The following is a 20,515-nucleotide window of genomic DNA, read 5'->3' as shown; positions in this document are numbered from 1 at the left end:
CCCTACCAGAGCAGTGGGGTGGTGGGGCGTTCTGGGGGGCACAGGGTGGGCGCTGCTCCCCGGGACACGGGGGGATGCGGGCGGTGAGCTCCCCATCGCACGGTGCCAGTGTTTGGGGCTCAGGAGTGGGGGGAAACAGGGGCGGGGGTGGGTCCCCCCGGGGCACCCTGGTAGCGCAGGCGGGCATGCTTCTCGCAGTAGAGCTCGTCGCCCACCCAGAAGTGTCCCCGCATCTTCAGGTTGAGGCCGCAATCGGCGCAGGCGTAGCAGGACGGGTGCCGGTAGCGGCCGTCCTGGATCCGCACCGCCTGCGTCCTGGGGGAGACGGGGGTGGGAGGGATCAGCGGGGCACCCCGAGTCCTCCCGCCACCCGGGATCAGCCCCATTAATGGCCCTGCTGGGAGTGATGGCAGGCACGGATCCTGCCCAAGGAACCCCCCGGCCCCCCAGCCCCACTCACGCGATGGTGCTGCCGCACTTCTCGCAGACGTGCAGCTTCTGGACGCCGGCCACGGGCTTGCGGGCGCTGGGCGAGAGCCGGCTGGGGAAGGGGGCTGCGGGGCCGGCTGCGGGGAGACGAGGCCATCAGGGTCCCGCCACCCCCTCCCCATCCTGATCCCCCCCACCCTCTACTTATTCCCCCACTCCTCACCTCCACCCTCATCCTCCAGAGCCTCCTGCAGCAGGCGGAAAGTGCTGGATTGCCGCGGGGCCGCCCGCAGCTCCCGGTTCTCCTGCAGCATCTTGTAGACCTCCGAATCCTCCTCCAAGCGTCGCATGGCCGGTTCCGAGCCCGGGCTGCGGGACGGCACCCCAGGGGAAAATAAATGGGGTGAAAAAGGGGGGGGGTCCCGGTACCCGGATGCCCGTTTCCACCGCGCTGCACCCCGTCGCCTGCCACCTGCTCCCTCCACCCTGGGGATCTGCCGCAGCCTGCCCGGTCCTCCCACGTCCCTACCTGCCTCGCAGGTGGGTTAACTCTTTGCAACAGGTTCCCTCGGCAAGGCAGCACCCAGGCGTGCGCCCTTGGGTGCGGGGATGCCGCCCCGGCATGGGTGCGTGGGTGCTGGGGGCTTCCCCACCTCCGTGTCCCCCCTCCTCCCGCCGCCCCGAGCTGGCTCCGTACCTGTTGCAGGAGTTGGGAGAGGGAGAAGAGCGGCGGCGCTCTCTGCATCTCTCCCAGGGGTTTGGGGGGGCCCCGAGCCCCGGAGAGGGTGGGCGAGGGGGTGGTGGAGGCAGGACAGACCCCAGGGAGCTGATCTGGCGGCTCAGGCTTCCTGGCTCCTGGCAGGGGGAGAGAGGTGTGGGGTGCCCTGGGGGGGGTGCAGCATCCCCCCAGCATGCCCTGAGCCCGGGGAGGGGGCGAGGGTGGCGTCTCCCCGGCAGAGCGCAGGGAAGGGCGCCTGCAGACACCCCCCCCTCTCCTCCTGGGCACCCTGAGGACACCCGGACCAAGCCCCGGGTCCCCAGAGGGATGGGTGCTCCGCGTTGCCCCAGGGGAGGGATGCAGGGATGCTCCACGGCTCCGCATGGGGCGGCTGCTTCTCCTCCCCTCCCAGGCTGGAGCCAGCGGGATTCCAGAGGGGGGGGGACACCAGGGGCAGCACCCCCACTGCTCCCCACGCCTGCGCCCGTCCCCTTCCCGGCATCTGCTCCTGCTTAGCGGCCCCGGCGAGGCAGGAAAGGCGAAACCCCGGCTAAGTGGAAGCTGATGTTGCCGGCAGCAGCCGCCACGCAGATGCACCCCCCGGCAGGAGGTCGGGGACGGGGACGGGGACAAGAAGCCCATTCCCGGACCCCACGGAGAGGGAGAAGGGCAGCGCCAGGGGCTCTGCGGGGTTACAAGAGGGCGAGGGACGAGCTAAAATTAGGCATGGGTGGCGCTGGGCGCCTTGACCCCACCAGCGCCAACCCACCCTGGGATGTGACAGAAAGCGTGGTCCAAGGACAGTCCTTCCCCTCGCCGCCCCTTTGGGCAGGGGGGATTCGGGCACAGCATCCCACGCAGCTCCAGCCCCACGGCCGGGGGGCTCCGGGGCAGGGAGGGACCCACTGGGGACAGCACCAAAGCTAATACCGAGCTGGGGAGGAAGGAGGGAGCGAGCGGCCGGAGGAGCCAAGGGGCGGCCGGGGCCGCGGCCAAAGGCAGCTGGGAAGGGCGGCGTTCGGGTCCACCGCGCTTCCCGATTTGGGCTTGAAAAACAAGGGAAAAAAAGAAAGCAGGGAGGGAGGAGAGGAGGGAGACGCCAAGCCCGGAGCCAGCGGCTGCCCCGTGGGGTGCAGCAGCCGCCCAAAACCGCGGCGGGGAGGGATGGGGCGGCTGAGGGCATCCCAGGACCGGTCTGGGCGGCGAGGGAAAAGCATCCCGGCCCCCGGGCATCCCGGCCCCGCTCTCCGGGCATCCCACCGCTGCCGGGGGTGCGTCAGGCTGTGGGTCCCTGCCCTGCCAACGCCCCAGTCCCCCGGGCTTGCGGGAGCAGGGCCGGGCCTCTCCAAACTGGTTTGGCCTCCCCAGGCTGGCGCCGTTGCCAAGAGGTGCCGGGTAGGAGCGAGCAAAACATTCCCGGTCAGGTGTGCCGGTGCCCGCCGGGGCCGGGGGGGGGGGAATGCCAGCGCGGCGGCACCGATGGCACGGCAGACGCGGTCCCCGAGGCACAGCGGGACCGGGCGATAACGTGGCGATGGGGCTGCCCGGCGGGGATGCTATGGGGCTGCAAGAGGTGATGGTTTGGGGGTGGCAAAGGATAAAGGTGTGGGGCTGCAAATGGTGATGTTTTGGGGTTGCAAAGGGCGAGGGTGCACGGACGCCGCCCCCCCAAGCATCTCTGCCTGGCCCCGCTCAGCCCCCCCGGCTCCCTGCTCACCTGGCGGAGGCTGGGACGGGCGAGCTCCTCTTCCAGGGGCTGCGAGCTGGGGGGAGAGGACGGAGGCATCAGGAGAGCCCCTGGACCCCTGGCGCATCATCCCCCCAGCCCCACACGCAGCCGGGTCCAGCCTTACCTGCCGCTGCCGGGCGGGGGGCTGCGGGATGCCGGGCTGGGGTAGGAGGCTCTCGGGATGCCCTGGCTCTCCTCCTGCATCCGCAGCACGTCCTGGGGAGGGGAGGGAGACGCCAGGAGCTGAAATCAGCCCTAGATGGGGGGAGGGACCGGAGTGTGTGGGGGCTGCCCGGGGCTCACCTGGAAGCGTGTGGCCATTCTCTCCGGTGAGGTGTCCCCGTTGGTGTGGCTGGGAGGTGGCACTGGGGACCTGGGGACCAAAGGAGATGGGGGGGGGGGAGCAGCACACACACAGCCCCTCTGCACCGTGGCATGGAGTGGCCATTCCCCTGCAGCCCCAGCCGGGGAGATGCAGCAGCCCCAGGCCCCCAACTGGGACCAGTCGGCCAGGTAACGGCTGCCAGGGCTGCCTGGCCTCGTTACCGCCTGACTCTTTTAATTACAGCGCCGGGACAGGCTCCTGCGGGGATGGCACAGCCCCAAGAGTCACCAGAGGCGAAAACTCGTGCAAAGGTGATTGGGGACTCCAGCCCACGCGGGGACCTCGCTTCCCTGGGGCTGGGGACCCAGGGGCCCAGGCTGCTGTCCCCGTGTGTGTCCCCCAAGTGACAGCACCCACCTCTCCACCTGCAGCTGGAGCTGCCCGGGGCTCTGCTTGATCTTATTCTGCGCCTCCACGTTGAGCATCTCGGCTGCGCTCTCCCCGTTGATGGCGATGATGATGTCCCCCAGCCGGAGGTCACCCGCGGCCGCCTTCCCGCGCTCCGTCACCTCCACAGAGAAGAGGACACGGGGACAGCCCCGGTGTCATCCCGGGGAGCAGCAATCCCCCCGACAGCCATCCCTCGGCCCCACGCATGCCGGAGGGAAGCAGCCTTTAATTGCAGCATCCCCACATGCAGCGCTGGTGCAGCGCTGCGGATGAGGTCCCGGCACATGGTTGGGTGCAGCCACCTCTGCGGTGGTCCCCAAATCCCACCTTGCTGGGGTGCTCCCACCCACCGGGGTCCCCCCGGCCCTGCCAAAACAGTACCAGCCCCATTGGCACCGGCGAGGGGGGACCAAGGCCGTGGCAACAACAGCCGGAAAGTCGGCGCAGCCCTGCCCAGCCCAGGGGCGGCACGAGCCCCCGCGCCGTCGTCGCCCGCCGTGGGGCCGTTCCCACGGAGCAGCATCCCTCAAGGACAGTAAACAGGATCCGCTCCCCGGAGCAGCCCGGCACGGCACCCGCCCCGGTGCCAGGGGACACACGGGGGGTTTCCCAAAGTCCCTTCCCCCGGTGATGCCCTACCTTGGACACGGTGATGGGTTTCCCAAAGTCTCTTCCCCTGGTGATGCGGAAGCCCCAAGGGGCCGGGCCGGCCAGGGTCACCATCACCGGCATGGCAGCGGGCGGCTCTGGGCGGGCAGGGAGCCGCGGCGTCAGGAAACCGCGGGGCGCCGAGGGGACGAGGCAGAGGAGAGCCCTCTCCTCCCTCCACGAGGCACAGCCCGGCAAACCGCCCGCCGCGGGTCTCCCCCCGTCCCCGCTGCACCCCACCGGCCCCCCAGCCCCGCACCCCGAGGGTCTCCCCACACAGGGCCGATGGAGCCCGGCAGCGCCTTCCTTCCGGGGAGGGGACCCACGTCCCCACGCCGTCGCAGGGTGCCGGCAGCCGCCACCGCTTCCTCTTGCCTCCCCGGTCGCCCCGGCGGCCAAGGCTGGTGGCCTCCTCCCCTGCCGAGCCCCCCAAGGGGATGAGGGGGTCCTGGGCACCCCACTGCCAGCTGTGGCGACGGTGGGACGGGGCAGGCGAGGTCACCCCGCTGTCCCCAGGGCCTTGTGCTCGGTGCCGCCTCGGCAGCGCGGCCGGCGGCTTGTGGCACGGCACGGCACGGCACGGCCAAGCCAGTGGGGTTTGGAGGGGAGGATGCGGCTGCGGGGGCAGCCAGCGGCCGGCGAGGGAAGGGTCCCGCTGCTCACCGCGGCGGGGGGCCCGACACACAGCAGGGCTGCAAGGACCACCACCCCGAGTCCTTCACCCCGCGGCAAACCCGCGCTGGGAGAGGATGCCGAGGATCCCCCCGGGGTGGCACGGCATCCCCGTGGAGAGAGCGAAATAACCGTTGACTTCAATGGGATCCGCGGGAACGGGCAGCCCCCTCCCCTAAATGTCAGGTCTGGCATCCCTGCTCCCTGCCCGGCTGCCCCCCACCAGCCCCGTCCCATCCCGTCCCGTCCCGCCACAGCCGGGAGCCCAGCCGGGCCCGACCCCGCCGGCACAGCCCCGGGGTGGCCGCAGGAACCGGGCACCCCGTCCGTCCGCAACCGCCGGGGAAGGCATTTTAAAAATCCCAAGCGCACAAAGAGGGGCTTGAGAGGCTGCCCGGAAGAATTTCCTGGGCTGGGCTTCGCAGCGCCGGGAGGAAACCCCAAACCCCCTCCCCATGCCTGGCCCTGCTCAGCATCCCCGGGCAGCGACGTCTGCCGCCCCGGGGACCCCGACACCCGGCTGGGCACGACCCCCCCACCCCCTAAAAGTCCTGCACCCCTCCTCCATCCCCTGCACCCCTCCTGTCCCCTGCACCCCACCTCCATCCCTGCACCCCACCGCCATCCCCTAAATCTCTTCTCTGTCCCCTGAACCCCTCCTCTGTCCCCTGCACCCCACTGCCATCCCCTGCACCTCTTCTCTGTCTCCTGCACCCCACCGCCATCCCCTGCACCCCACCGCTGTCCCCTGCACCCCACTGCTGTCCCCTGCACCCCACCTCCGTCCCCTGCTCGGTCCAGGCTCCGTCTCCCGCCGCACAGCGATGCTTTTGTGGCCCTGGCGGCTGGCGGTGCCGCCTGGCACCCTGCGAGGCGTGACGGCGGGTGACAGGCGATGCCAGGAGGCACAGGGGACACGGGGACACACCTGCCGGACAGGCTGTCCGCAGCCCCCCACCCCACGCCTCCCTCTCCCCCCTGCCCAGGGGAGCAGCACCCCGGGGTACCCCCGGGCACCGGGACCCCCGAGAGCTGCATCCCCGAGGGACGGGGCGCCCCCCGACATCCTGCAGCATCCCGGGGTGAGCGACCCCCGCGTGTGTCCGTCCGTCCGTCCGTCCCCCCCCCCCCCGAGCTCCACCACCCCCGCAGCCCCCCTGGCGCACTCACCGGCGGGCGGCCGAGCCGGGCGGCCCCGTGGGGCGGCGGAGCGGAGCGCGGCCCCGGCGGCAGCACCGCCCCCTCGGAAGGGGCCGGCGGAGCCCAACGGGGCCGGGCCGGGCCGGGCGGCAGCTCCGCAGCGCCGTCTGTGGGCACGGCCGCCCCGACGGGGCGTACGGCGCCGGGTACGGCCCCCACCGGGCCGGGGTGGCGGCCGGGGGGGGTGGGGGGGGGGGAGATGCTCCCGGTACAGGGACCGGGTGATGCCGTGGGAGGCGGCCCGTGGGCTGTGGGGGGATGCCCCGCGGCCCCACGCAGCATCGCTGCCCCTCGGGGTATCACCGCCCCACGTAGCGTCGCCGCCCCGTGTGCCATCAACAGCATCAGCCCCATGCGCCGTTGTAGCTCCGTGCAGCTCTACGTGTGCCACTGCAAACCCCCACGGGCACTGTTGCAGCCCCACATGCCTCCCTGCAGCCCCGCATGCACCATTCCAACCCCTCATGGGCACCATTGCAGCCCCCCACATGCACCACTGCAGCCCCACGTGCACCACTGCAGCCCCGCATGCACCATTCCGACCCCCCATATGCACCATTGCAGCCCCACGTGCACCACTGCAGCCCCCCCCCAGCATCGTTGCAGCCACCCCATGCCCCCTTGCCGCCCCACGTGTCCCCTTGCAGCCCCCCACGCACCGCTGTAACCCTGCACAGCGCTGCAGCCCTACCGTGTCACCGTCACGCAGCGTGACAACCCCACGGGCACCACCACGGCCCCTTTGCCCCACATCTCCCCACGGGCATCGTCCCGCCGTCCCCCTCCCATCCCGGCACCACCACGCCGTGCCTCGGCTCGGGCTGAGCTGAGCTGAACTTTAATGATGGCCAAGAAGCAAACGCGACTGCCGGGTGCGTGGCACGGCCCCGGACTGGCGTCTCGGGTCACAGCCGTCACGGTCAGGCCCAGCACCGGCCGTACCCCCCCCTCCCCGTACGACCATCGGGACGGTGGGCAATAAGGCACCGGGCAGCGGTGAGGGGTCAGATTAAGGCACCGGGGTGCGGGAGACCCCCCGCGCAGGGGGGATTGATCCCTGTTAGAGGCGGCCCCATAGGGGCAGGAGGGAGCTGGAGACATTCCGTCCCCGTGGGGGGACACAGAGGGGACACAGAGGGGACGCAGGGTGGCCGAGGTGGGACATCAGGGAGCCCCCCCAGCCCTGCACGGCCCGCCGGGCTCCTCTTCTCCGCGCCGTGGGTCACACCGGCGCCACATAATTGCCGGGGAAAGTGCCGAATTTCTGCGTCCTCCTGGACACACCTGGGGGGGGGGATGGAAAAAAGGCAAAGAGAGACAGTTGAGGGGCTGCGGTTCACATCCCGGCTGTCCCCGTCCCCATCCCGACGGCCACGCACCCACGAACCAGCCGTCGTCGCACTGCTGCATGACATCCACCCGGTCCCCCTCCAGCAGCTCCAGCTCGTCGGCGTTTTGGGGTCGGTACTGGTAGAGCGCCCGGTACCTGCGAGACACAGCGTGGCCAGAGCCCGCCACCGGTCCCGAGGGGGGGGACACTACGCCACGGCGTCACTCCCAGCCCTACTTACGGGGTCCACTGGATTTCGGAGCCGTTGTAGGACGGGGCGGGCTCGGGGCGGGTGCTGGTGGGTGCCCCCGGGGCTGTGCGCTGTAGGGGGGGGGAGGATGGGCGCAGGGTTATGGGGCAGCACCCACATCCCCAGTGGTGCCGGGGCTGGGGGCTGCAGTGGTGGGGGGTCTCTCACCTGCTCGGGGGACCAGGCCGGGCGCCAGGGCTCCTGGGGGTGGGCGGCCGCGGGGTGCGGGGGGCCGGTGGGGGCCGGCGAGGGGCTCGGGGCACCGGCACGGGGCAGCTTTGGGGAAGGGGGGAAGGCGAAGCCAAGGTGGCGGGGGGAGGACGGGCACCCACCGGCCTCGCCGGGACCCTGCTCCACCAGCTGGGGGGAGCCGGTGGAAAGCGGGGGGCCCCGGGGACCGGGCGAGCGCTGCGGGGACGGGGAGCCGGCCGGGGGCCGGGGGCTGGCGGAGGCGGGTGAGGGTGGGAAGTCCTCGGCGGTGGCTTTCACCCGCGGCTCCTTCAGCACCTGCACGTAGGTGGCGGGGAAGATGCCCTGACGGCTGGTGCCGGAGATGCGCCCCTCGTACCAGTTCTCGTCCACCCGCCGCACCAGGCAGACCCGCTCGCCCTGCCGGTGGGACGAGAGGATGGGTTAGCATGACACGGCACGGCACGGCACGGTACGGCACGGTACGGTACGGTACGGCACGGTACGGTGATACCTTGCGGAAGGAGAGCTCGACGGGCAGCTCCCCTCGGAAGTTGTAGAGCGCCAGGGCATCGCCGTACTCCAGCACCTGGATGGTGGGTGCCTTGATGGGTTTGGGCACCTCCGTGGGGGGCAGGATCTGGGGGGGGAGAGGGACACGGGTGACAGTCAGCAGCGGGTTGCCCGAGCCCAGCCGCCCCTTCTCCATCCCCTGGGCTCACCTCCACGTAGTTGGAGGGGAAGATGCCCACACGGCCATGGTGCTCGCCCTCCAGCCAGTTCCTGTCCACCTCCTTATGGATGTAGACGATGTCCCCCTTCTGCAGCGTCAGCTCCCTGCAGGCGGCAGCGCTCAGGGACACCGCTCGTGCCAGTCCTGGGGGACACCGACCCATCCCCACATCCCAGGGCTCCTCCAGTCCCCATCCACCGCCTGAGGGACCGTGGGGGACCCCCAGCAGCGCCGTCACTTACTTGGGCGACTCGGCTTGGAAGTCAAACTTGAGTCGAGCTGCTTTCATCTGGGGAGGGAGAGGAGCGGTTATGGGGTGAACCCCCCCCCCCCCATCCCGGCCATCCCTGACCCCATATGGGATGGGACCATCCCGGCCTCACCTTCTTCTCCTCCCTCCTGACGGCCTCCGCGGGGTCCCCCATGTCCGCCAGGCTGGGGAGGGTCCCTGGCCTGAGGGTGTCTGCAAAGAGTAGGGGGTCAGTGGGTGGTGGCGATGGGGTGCTCGGGGTGCCCCACGGCACGGCTCGGGGGGGGTGGAGGGGGTGTTTGGGGGGCTCACCTCTGCCGGGGGCTGCACGGCTCCGGTCGCTGGCCAGCCCCAGCCCCCCCCGCTCCATGCTGGGGCTGGCAGGCAGACGGTGGGTGCCGGGGGGGCTCTGCAGCCGGCGGGGTGCCGGGGGGGTCCTGCGGGGTGACAGCAGCTCAGGGTAGGGGCTGAGCCCCACATCCAGCCCCGCTGCCCTCCCGGCTCCCCACGCTGCCAACAGGACCCTGCGTCTCCTGGGACCAGGATGATGGGGTCCCCTGGCTGCAGGGACACCCCCCACCCCGTTCCCCGGGGTCCCGTCCCGGAGGCAGCCAGGCGGGACGAGTCCAAAGTTTGCCGGCGATGCCGACGGCACGTCCCTGCCGCCGCCAAGCAGGAAGCACGGAAAAGGACGAGCGCCGGGGAGGGCCGCCTGGCTAATGGATAACCCCGCTCCCCGGGGGGGTGCTTAAAGAACCCCAATTCCCCCCTTTCTAACCCGGAGGAAAGGGGTCGGGCAGGGGGGCTGCCAGCCCTCCGGCCCCTCCGCGCACCCCTGGGGGGGGGGGGGGTTAGGGTAGGTCCTACAAGAATTAGAGCGCTTGTTTGTTTATTTTCCTGCCCCGCTGCCGGGGTTGGGCATGGGGTGTGGGGATGCCTTGGGGTGGCCAACGCCATCCCGGGGTGCACCGGTACCCACCGGTACTGCTGTCCCCTCCCTGTGCCGGTGGCAGAAGGGACACGGCGGTGGGAATCCGGAGCTGACCCTTTCCCCCGTCCAACCCGTGCGGGGACGCCGTGTCCCGTGCCCGGGACACGGCGTCCCCGCACGGGTTGGACGGGAGAAAGGGTCAGCCCCGGTCTGTCCCCGTCCCACCCACTGGGCAGCCGTCCCGCCGCCGGGTCCCCCACCCGTGGTGGGGTGTGGTGGCGAAAAGCCGCCAGCAGCGCCGTGGGGGGGGATCCGTGGGGGTCGGTGGGGGATGCGTGGGGACCTCCACCCCACCGCGGGAGCCGGGATGCCGGAGGGACGATCCCACTTTCCTCCCCCCTTGGCGTGGGGGGGAAAGGGGGGGCCCATCCTGCCGCTGCCCTCTCACCCCCTTCCCTGCCACGCGTGGGGGCGCGGGGTGGTGGGATTAAGGGGTTTGGGGTGCGGGGGATAAACTCACGGAGCCGCCGGGGAGGCCGGAGCAGGGGAACGAACGGTGGGAGCAGCCGCCGAGCTCTGCCGGAGAGGAGCGGGAGGGGGTGGGAGAGAAAAATTAATCATCCAAGAGGCTGAGTCTCCGCGGGAAGCGAAGGAGTCCAGCGCGGAGCCAATAACCGCCGGACGGACGGCGCGGCGAGACAGGGTCCTAGCGTCCCACGGCCACGGTCATGGCCACGGCCACGGCCACGCCGGCATGGCCACGGCCATGGCCGCGTGCCACCGACGGGCTGTGAATGCATCCAGGCGTGCCGTGCATCCAGATGTGCACGCATCCCGCCACGTGTGTACCCAACCCTGCCCGCATCCAGCTGTGCCCGCATCCCACCCCGCGCGCGCGCGCGCCCTCGAGAGCCTTGCGCACAGCTGGATGCGCGCACAGCTGGATGCACACGCCGTCCACCCTGCACATCCCCTTAGTGCCACCCAGCCCAGGGAGGGACGAGGGGCAGCAGGAGACCCCCACGGTGGTGCGGGCGGGCAGGGACTGGGGTACCTGGCAGGGATGCCGGCGCGTCTCCATGGCCCTCATGTCCTTGTCCAGCTCCTCGCTGAGCTGCTCCAGCTCCTGCTCCAGCAGCACCTGCAACGGGCAGCGCGGGGTTGCGGCGGGCAAAGCTGCCGTTGCCATCGCCCCGATTCGTCCCAGCGGCAGGGGGCACCGGGACCCCCGCTGCCACCCCCGGCCCCCCGCCTGCCATCCGCAGCTTACCTCGATGGGATGAGCCCGCGCCGGCGGCACCGCTGCCGGGGGCTGGAAAGGGCAAGGGGCTGGTTAGGTGTGCGCCCACCAGCACCCCCCCGTGCCGGGGCTGAGCGGGTGCTGGGGGTGCCGGGGCCGCCTACCTGCTGCGGCTGCTGCAGCACCGAGGATTTCCCCGGTTCGTAGTCAAAAATGCTGCCGGGCTCCGCGGTGGCACTGGTGTCACCCCAGCTGGACCTGTGGGGAGCCGGGAGGAGCTCAGCCCCAGCAGCCCCCCCACTCTTTAGGGCACCCCACGGGGATGGGGGTCCCCGGGCACCGCTTAAACACCGTCCGGTGCCACACTCACCAGTCCATCCCGTTGGGCATGCCGCGGGGCACCACCGGCGATGGCCCTTTCCTCCACGGCTCCGGGAGGGACGGGGGCACCGCGGTGGGCGAGGGGCTGAGCTTCCCCATGGGGCAGCCGTGGGCCTCCCAGTCCGGCTCTGCGGGGATGGAGGAGGCGGTGAGCGGGTGCCGTGCCACGCTGTGCCGTGCCGTGCCGTGCCGCGGCGCCGGGGGCTCACCTGGCAGCTTGCGGTGGATCTGCCGGAACATGCTGCGGTACCAGTCGCGGGGGCGGTCAACGCTCTGCGGGGACGCATTGGGGTGACAAGGGGGTGACGAGGGGGTGATGGGGGGAGGGGGGGGTGGGGAACCCCAGCCCCGTGCCCCCGACTCACCGAGCGCGAGGCGATGGGCATCCCCGTCTCATCCACCGGCCCGATGCCGTCGTACTTCACCCAGCGCCTCTCCCGCCGCTTGCTGTCCTTGGTCCAGGTGGCCGACCAGCCCGGTGGCCGGGGGCAAGCTGGGGCAGCCCCGGGGTCGAGCATGGGGCCGGTGGGCACCGGGGCGCTGGGTGCCTTCGCCTCCTTGGCCGGCCAGGTCTGGTACCACGCGTTCACTGGGGACGGGGCGGGCGAGGGTGAGCCTTTGCCCTCTGCCGAGCATCGCTCGGGGGAGCCCCCGGGGACATTTCGGGGCAGGTACCTGCGCTCCTGGGGGCTGCCCGTCCACGCTCGGCTGTGCCACGGCTCTCCGGGTGGTGGAAGTCGAAATTCAGCGTGTTGGAGCCGTGGTGGCGGACGACGGGCACCTGCGGCACAAGGAGGGGGCTGGCGCGGGGGCAACGTGGCGGGGGCAAAGGGATGGAGGCGAAGCGGCTCCCCAAATCCCCCCCGCCCCGGGCATGCAGCAGCCCCCGGCCCCACTCACCCGCGTCACCGTGTGCTGCAGGGGCACCCACGGTGGTGGGTGGAAGGGGGGGATGTCCTCCATGCCCAGGGCCCCGCCGGCGTCGGGGGGCAGGAGCCGGCCCGCCGTGGCCGTGGGGTGCCGGGACGGCACCCCGGGGCTGCCCGTGCCCTGCGGGGGAAAGCGGCTGCGCTCACGGCGGGTCCCGTCTCCCTCTCTGCTGATCGCTCCCCTCCGGTGGCTTCATCTCACCGGGCTTTGCCGGAGGGTTGGGGGGCTCCGTGGGAGCCCCATCCCCACCGCTGGGGACTGCCCCCTGTTATTGACAGGCGCAGGGGACACCGCGGCGGGGTGACAACCACCGCGGCACCGTCCCCAGTGCGGGGAGCATCGTGGTGCCGGGGGGAAGCGGCTGTTCCCAGCCCCGGCACGGCTCCGCCATGTGTTCTCCGTGCGGTCTCAACCCCTCCACGGCCCAATCCGGACCACCCGGCCAACGCATCCAGCCCCCTCCCTGGGATTTTGGGGGAGAAAACACCCCGGAGCGGGGACAGGTCGATGGCCAAGCTGCCTGCCCATCGTTCCGGCATCCCGGCGCGCGGTGTGGTGGGATGCAGCCGGCGCCGGCGTCCTCCCACCCGGGCACATGGCGGCAGCGGCGTCGGGGCAGGGCAGCGGCGGGAGAGCTGCCAGGGCCGAGAAACACGAAAAGGCAGAAGTATTTCCCCGCCCTGCAGCGCAAACAGGGCAGGGAGAGGGGAAGGAGAGGAGAGAGGCAGCGGGGAACGAGCCCGGCACCACCCCGCCGTGACTCACCGCTGGCACCGCGGGGCCAGGGCCGCCGCACGGGGCGGGGGGCAGCCAAAACGGGGGGCGCGGGACCCCCCGTAACGGCTCCTGACGCCATTGCGGGGACACGCGGGGCTGCGTCGGTGTGGGGGGGCTCCAGGGGGGATTGCAGCCCTGGGAACCTTCGGGGGACACCGGTGTCCTCGCTCGTCCCCCAGCATCCCTGTCCCCACTGGGACACGGGGCATCACCCGCGGGACTCGCAGATGCCGCGGGGGACCCATCCCGAGCCCAGCATGGCGCAGACCCCTCCCCAACCAGCGCAACCGGTGCTGCCGGGGGGGGCTGCTAGCCCAGGACGGCGGCCAGTGTGCCCCACATGGGGCAGAGCGGGCTGGGGACCCCCCAGCTCCTCCCTCCCCAACACCGCCAGCGGCTCTGCAGCCCATAAGGCTGTAATTAATGGTTATTAGCGCTGTGGGGAAACTGAGGCCCCGGGAATGACTTGCCCCCGGGGCACGGAAAGTGGGGTGCAGACCCCCACCCCCGTGGCTCAGCCCCCCTCCCTCCCCAAGGGCACCCTGACCATCGCCACCCCCGTCCCGAGCACGGTGCCCTCCCGCTGCCCCCGTGGGGGCTCACAGTCTGTCCCCCAAAGCCTGGCCCTGGGGAGCAGCAGGTCCCCATGGGTCCCCCCCTCCTCAACCCCCCCCGCCCCCCCCGAGCCAGCTCTTACCTCCTGGGTGACGCCGGCCGGGGACCCCCGGGCAGCGCTGGCCCGGGGGGGGTGTCGGGGTCTCGGGGAGCCCCGCGGGCAGCGGGAGGGAGCTGGGAGCAGCGGGGAAGAAAAATGCACGGCGCAAACTTTGCCGGGGGAGGGAGAGGGGGGGCCTCAGCGCGTTGTGGGCGGCCGGCGGCGAAAACCCCCCGAGAGCATCCCTTGGCCGAGTCAATGGCCACCGTCCTCCCCGGTGGCGGCTACCCGCATGTCCCGGCCCCCCTGGGGTGCGCTCGCCGCCCCCCCCCCTCCCCAGAGCTCCCCACTCTGGAGCGGGGCCGGCCCATTCAGAGTTTCCAGTGACATTTCCAGGGACGGGATCCAGGGATACGAGCCAAGAGGCTGAACTCATCCCACGCCCCGCGCACGCGTTCCCGCGCGCACCCGGCCGGCCCCCAACGCTTACGAAACGGGGGCGAGCCCGCCGTCGCCGGCCCCCCGCCGGGATGGAGCCGGGGGACTTAAAAGGGGATTAATTATTTTTTTTTGGGGGGGGGGGGGGAAGGGAGAAGGATGGAAGTGCCCCGTGGAGGTGGGGAGCGGGGCTCCGTGCTCCCATAGCCCACCCAAGCCCCGGCATGGGGGGGACACGGCGAAAGCAGAGTCCCCATCCCCGCTGCCACCTGCTTTCCCACGGGTGACGCTCCGTCCCCAAGGGGTCTGAGCACTGGGGACCCCCGTTTGACACCTCCCTGCTCCGTCGGTGCCCCCGTAGCCCACCTCATCCCCTCCGGCAGCGCCCAGGTCCCAGCCGCCGCCACGCTCGCCCGCCCGGTCCCTTCCTGCTCGCCGCTCCCCAAAAACTGCTGACAGCCCCAAAACGGGGCAGCCTCAGCCCTTCCTCTGCCCCACGCGCTCCCACGTGAGCTCAGGCCTCTGTCCCCGCGGGAGGATGGTGGCTTTGCTGCCAACCGCCATCCCTCGGTCCCCGCCAAAGCCACCCGTCCCCCCCCGCCGGAGCTGTAGATGATGACGAAGGGGCCGATGGCAAGGTCACGACGCTGCACCCAGGGGACAACGGGGACAGGAGCGGGTGTGCTCCCCTGCTGCCGCAGCCCTGGAGGACACGGCAACCGTCCCAACAGCCGCAGGGACGGGGCGGCTCCTCCCGTGCACCGGTGCAAGCTGGGGACACCGCAGGGAGGGGACAGGAGCCGGGGAAACTGGGGGACATAAGGGCAGAGAGGACGGCAGGGCCGGGGGCGCAGCCACGGGCACCCCAGGAAGGGGTTAAACCCCGCAAGGGGGGTCCAGACCCCATCCCTTGCCAGCCAAAGGGGTGACAGTCCCCTCCAGCCCGCCGCACGCCGAGCGACATCTCCGGAGGTCACAGCTCCTGTGGGCAATGCCCTCCCCGTGGGCAGCGGGGTCCCGGGCACCCCACCCTGCTGCAGCCCACCCCAGGGTTGGGGTCAGTCCCCCCCGGCAGGGACCAGACTCACCTCGGTGGTCCCATGCAGCGTCCCGGGCGAGCAGCCTGCGGGGCCGGCCCTGGCTCCCAGCACCAGCCTCCGCTCGCAGATAAATATTTAACGCGCAGCCTGGGACGGGATTAACAAAGGGCGAGTGTTTCCTGTTTGCTCAGCGCGGCGATGCCAGCCGGGAGCGCGGGGCCGGGCAGGACGATGCTCCCATGGTCAGGGGCTGTGGTGGGCAGCTGCCGGAGTCCTGTGGCCGCGCCGTGCCCACGGCGAGGGTCGGGGAGCATGGGGGTGGGCAGCCAAATGGAGTGCGAGGCAGGGTGCTAGCGGGGAAACACCCAGGAAAGGGGTGGGAAAGCCGGAGCATCCCATCCCCGGGCGCACCCTGGTTGCTTCCGTCAGCCGGTGGAACGGGGACGGCTGCGGCACCGCGGCCACACCGGGTATGGTGAGCTGCGGTGAGGAGCCGGAGATGGCAAAGGGATTGCACGTGATGAGCTAAACGCGATGGGGAGATGCTGATCCAAGCAGCCCTGGCACTGCGCAGAAGAGAAGCCAGATGTGGAGCCACAGCTGGAAGCCAACATCACCCCAGCTCCAGAGATGCAGCAGGCGATGCCAGAGCTGGGATCACTGCAGGAGCCATCTCCTGCCCCCCAATTTGGGGATCCCTAGGCAGGAGCCAGGCTGATGGCGGAGCTGCAGCCCAGCGGGACAGAGCCTGGCCACCATGAACACCAGGGCTGCTCGCCAAAGCCCTGCAAAGCCCACAGCACCCAGCAAGAGGGGCGAGGAAAGAAGTGGGGGCAGGGGGGTGTGAAACAAGAGTTGGCAAATACCCTCCTCTTCCTCCTGGCACCCAGGAAGGCGGCGGGAGGAGGGTTATTTACTCAGCCAGCGGCTGGGAGGATGGAGGGGTAGAGGAGAGGGAGCGGAGAGCTCTCCAGCAAAAGTGCCCGGGAGCGGCTTCACAAGTGCCGACGTGCCGGGGAGGTCGGGAGACGCCGTCTCGGCGCTGCCCTGGCACCAGGGAAGAAGCCCTGAGCATAAAACAGACCCTAAAACCTTTTTGCCCTTCCTTCCCGAAAGCTAGGCAGCATCCGTGGGGTTCCTCGCCGTGCCCTCCACCCCGGGAGCCAGGCACCCCCATGCGCACCCCAAAATAAACCACAGCGGAGCCGAGTGACTGTGTCAATTTTTAACTTTTTTTTGGTTTTTTTTTTCTCCTTAAAGATGACTTCCAATTTACATTAAGACAGTTCTAACAAATTCATTCCTTGTTCACAAAAAAAAAAGAAATTATATTAAATAATTTCTGCCAATAAATAACATTTTCACCATTTTTTTTTCTCCTTTAAACATAACTAAAAAAAAAAAAAAAGCAAGGAAAAAAAAAAAAAAGGAGGCAGTCTCCAGGCAACGGGCGTATGATCCTTCAGCATCAAGAACCCTAAAATTCACCATCACTGCACCCAGCACGTGTGTCCCCGTGGGGCTTCAGGTCCTCCCTCGGCAGAGGCCGGTCGGCCTCCACGCATCCCTGCCACCGCACCAAGCTAGGTCGGATCGGTGCCCGAGTGCCGCGACAGGCTCCCGGGCCGGCGCGGGCAGCAAGAGGTTCTCCCAACGCCAAAAAATGAAAAACCCAAAAGCTTGAAAACTCAACCCACCACCCGACCCATTGCTGACTCCCCTCCTTGTGACATGCACCTTGCTATAACATGCAAAAAAAAAAAAAAAAGAAAACCCCAAAAAAACAAAAACCAAAAACCCAAAACAACCCAGGCTGCGAGGCCAGCCTGCGGAGGAGGCGGCTGGGCTTTCCCCGGGGCCGGTTGTGCTCCTTTGGCTAGCGTTGCCGGAGTCCCGTTTGCCAAGCTCCGGGTAGCAGCCGGGGCGGGAGAAGGGACAGGCGGGAGCTCTTGAGATGAGGGGGGTCTCGAGAGGTGCGTAGCTCCGAGGCGCTGGCTTTGCAGGGATTTGGGGGAAGGGGGGGGGGAATCTGCGTATTTCTGGGATTTTTTTTGTTTTGTTTTGTTTTGCCGCAGGATCGGGGCAGGGCGCTCTGCCGGGGACCTCGCCAGCGGCTGCCAGCCTCTGCTCCGAGGTCTTCATCACCTTCTTCCCCAAAAGCTGGTGAAGAGGGGATGAGTTGGGGGAAAAGTTGCCTTCCCCGCAGCTCCTGCCACTGCGGGGGGCTGCGCCTGGTAGGGGGGGCAGCACGGAGAGGGTTATACGGATGAGCGTTAGCAATCGAGGGGGTAATTAGCACCCACGCCTCACCCCCTTGGGAAACATGTCAAGGGAAGGGGGGGACGGGGGGGACCAGCACTGGTGTTGCTACAGCAACGGGAGCCTGTGCTTCGCCTGGCAGTATGGCATCCATACGTGCCGGATGTCCTATGTTTCCCGGGGAGGGCACACACCAACATCCAGCCTTTAACCGCCTTCCCCGACGAGCACCGGTCCCCTCCCGGGCTGGGATGCTGCGAAGCTGCGGCCCCCACTAGCCGCAGGGATGCTTTCTGCAACACCCAGCTCCAGGGATGAGGGGGGGGGGGGTCCCAGCTCCTGGCAATGCCGTCAGCGTACCCCCCCCCCCACCCTCTGCTTTGCAAAGGGCAGCAAACCACGAAGCCAAAAGGATTTCGGGGGGAGCTGGCAATGCCGGAGCATGAGAAGAAGGTTGAGGGACAAACCGTGAGCAAAACAAATCCCCCTCTGCAAAGGGACAGTCCCTGCTGAACCCCCCACGGTGGGCTGCCAGGTTCGGGGTACGAGCATCTCCCCCCCACACACACACACATACCGCCACAACACCCGTCCCCAAAGCTCCCGACTAAAACTGCTGCTTGGGTGAGATCCCAGCCTGGGTCAGAACAACATGCCCGAACATGCACGGGCAGCACCTTTGCACGGTTTGCGCTCTCAGAGGAAGATACCACACATCGGCTCACTGTATTTCAGAAAGGATGCCGTTAAAAAAAAAAAACAAAAACAAAAACAAAACAAAAAACAAAACAGAAGAAATACTCACAGACAAAGGCAATTGGCCCCACGCCTCATATGGGGTTAGAGAAGCTTGCTCAAAACATCTCGCACTTTTTGCAAAGCAGTGGGCGTGTAAAAAAAAAAAAAAAAGGGGGGGGGGAAGAAGAAAAAAAAAAAAAAAAAAAAAAGAAAAAGTGGAGGCATGCGACTCGAAAAGTCTCTTGTGAAACCCCAGTGGTCTGCTCACAGATATGGTTTCCTAAATAGCTGGTGTGAAATTAAGTGACGTATGATTATAAGACAATTTGAAAGCTTCCTGCAAAGTTGCTGTTTTCCTCTGTCGCTGGAATCACAGCTTAGGGCCGGAGCACAAAGGGAAGACAGCAAGACCCAGAGGAGGAGGTTGGCAAATATCCCTTATTAGAGGCTAAGCCCGCTCACCTGCTGCCCTCGCTTGGGGAAAGCACAATAGACAGTTAAGTTGGAAGAGAAGTGAAAGCTGGCAAGGGATTTGCTCCTGAAAGCTGCGGCTTTGACTCTGCGCACCCACAGGCGGGAGAGGACACGGCTCAAGTGACACGCGGGGAAGGGAAGCGACCAAACGGGAATCTCACAAAATCCTTTTTCAACACTCACTTCAGGTCAAAGTCTAAGTGAAAGAAAGAAGCCCTGTTTAACCGATCCAAGCTTCAAAGCCCTTGACACCCCAAAAAGGGCATCCTCTGGAAACACCCCCCCCATCACCAGGAGATGCCCCTCTCTCTCCGGCACTCCACACACTGCCAAAACTTCTGCCCAGATCCACTCGGTTCTTCTACCTCCCCACCTTCCCTAAAACCATCCTCTCTCCCTCCCCTGCAGCCGAGGGAGGGACGCGCTTCCCAAACCAGGGGCCGTCAGCCAACAAGCCACATCTCTACAGAAACGAGCAGCACCGTCACCCGTCCTTCCCCAAATCTTTATCACAAGCCAGCAAACCCCTCCTCCGGCTGCCGGGAAAAGCTGATGCGCCCGTGGCTCCTTCGGAGTCGGGAGGAATAGCCGCTGGCTAACAAGGGTAGCAGCGGGGTAAACGCAAGTAGGCGGAAGACCCCCCCTCCCCGAAAAGACATGCTGGAGGACTGGGAGGTGATGTTGGCTCAGGGGAGACCACCGCGTACGCCCACCGCTCACATGCCGATCAGCAAGGGCCGATTCCAAGAGCCGGGCGCAGGGGAGCGTGCCGTGGGCTCTGCAGTATGTGGTGGTGGTAGCTGGGGTGGGTCTTTCTGTCCACAGGTTATAAATCGCCCCTTTTTTCCCTTAAAATTCAGGCCGCGCAGATTTCCCAAAGATCTGCCGATCACCAGAGACTAGAGGAAATTCCTCTGCTCTGAATCAGAGGGATTCCCAGAGGGATTTCTTCTGCACGGGTGGCACCGGGGTGACAAACCCCGGCGTATGGCTGCCCGCACCGAGTCCCAACAGCCGAAGCTTTGGGAAGAACTGCAACAAGGGGCAGCGCTTCTCCCACCTGCCTTCCCCGTCTTATTAAGAGATTACTTTTTGCTCAGGGCTCCACCGGCATAAAAGCAAATTACTGAAGGAAAAGGTGCTGTGATTGGTATAACACACCGGAGTCCTTCAGAGCTAATCCCGAATATTTGGGTGTCACCTTGGAAGAGGGACGGATCCTGGCCAGTTGCACCACGCAACGTGCCTTCCCCAGAATCGGTTGCTAAAGCAGCAGATACAGGTAGGCAAGAAGTTGAAGAAAACAACAGCAAACTCTGGGAAGAAGCCAGTTGTGAAAAGAAAAACCAAACCAACCCTATTTTCAACGAAAGGACCTGCTTTTGAAAGCACAGGCTAACTCAGAATTGTACCAAAGTCAACGACCCAAGTTGCCTGGGACTGTTTTTGTTTCTTTTAATCCCTCCACAGAGGTTTGCCTCTCATGGAGGAGAGGTCAGCTGTACAGCACAACACTTCATATATGCACTAGCAGTTAGATTGGTTTCTAAATTAAAAAAAGATGGACTTTTTATATATTGAACATAAATAAAAAAATTACAAAATGGTCACCTTTCTTACAGAATGGATGCAAACTGGATTATGAATGTGCCTCCAGGTGAAGTTGGTTTCTCCCCTGCCCCCACCCCACCCCAATAATAAATAAATAAAATTCATTAAGTTTTGGATC

At 67.4% G+C, this 20,515-nt stretch overlaps 2 protein-coding genes across 2 annotated transcripts; both read right to left on the bottom strand.

The window, feature by feature from the left end:
- Nucleotides 1-4,383, bottom strand: PDLIM2 (PDZ and LIM domain 2; the record flags this gene model as incomplete). The annotated part of the gene is made up of 9 exons (XM_082495758.1): nucleotides 1-315; nucleotides 461-566; nucleotides 653-798; nucleotides 1,127-1,284; nucleotides 2,865-2,910; nucleotides 3,001-3,092; nucleotides 3,180-3,249; nucleotides 3,619-3,770; nucleotides 4,291-4,383. 9 exons carry the CDS (start codon nucleotides 4,381-4,383, stop codon nucleotides 120-122), a joined length of 1,059 nt encoding a protein of 352 aa, XP_082351884.1. The 3' UTR covers nucleotides 1-119.
- A 2,604-nt stretch (nucleotides 4,384-6,987) lies between these two features.
- Nucleotides 6,988-13,261, bottom strand: SORBS3 (sorbin and SH3 domain containing 3; the record flags this gene model as incomplete). Its single annotated transcript, XM_082495840.1, has 18 exons — nucleotides 6,988-7,455; nucleotides 7,551-7,657; nucleotides 7,743-7,822; nucleotides 7,920-8,360; nucleotides 8,455-8,580; nucleotides 8,663-8,777; nucleotides 8,916-8,962; nucleotides 9,057-9,136; nucleotides 9,236-9,360; nucleotides 10,375-10,430; nucleotides 10,909-10,995; nucleotides 11,125-11,166; nucleotides 11,259-11,352; nucleotides 11,465-11,603; nucleotides 11,685-11,748; nucleotides 11,841-12,064; nucleotides 12,151-12,390; nucleotides 13,171-13,261. The coding sequence occupies 18 exons, from the start codon at nucleotides 13,259-13,261 to the stop codon at nucleotides 7,394-7,396; spliced, it is 2,220 nt and encodes a 739-aa protein (XP_082351966.1). The 3' UTR covers nucleotides 6,988-7,393.
- Between the last annotated feature and the right edge of the window lie 7,254 nt (nucleotides 13,262-20,515).

This window comes from Vanellus vanellus (genome assembly GCF_965231255.1).
Source record: "Vanellus vanellus genome assembly, chromosome: 26".
Taxonomy (NCBI): Eukaryota; Metazoa; Chordata; class Aves; order Charadriiformes; family Charadriidae; genus Vanellus; species Vanellus vanellus.
This window is presented reverse-complemented; position numbering and strand designations above follow the sequence as displayed.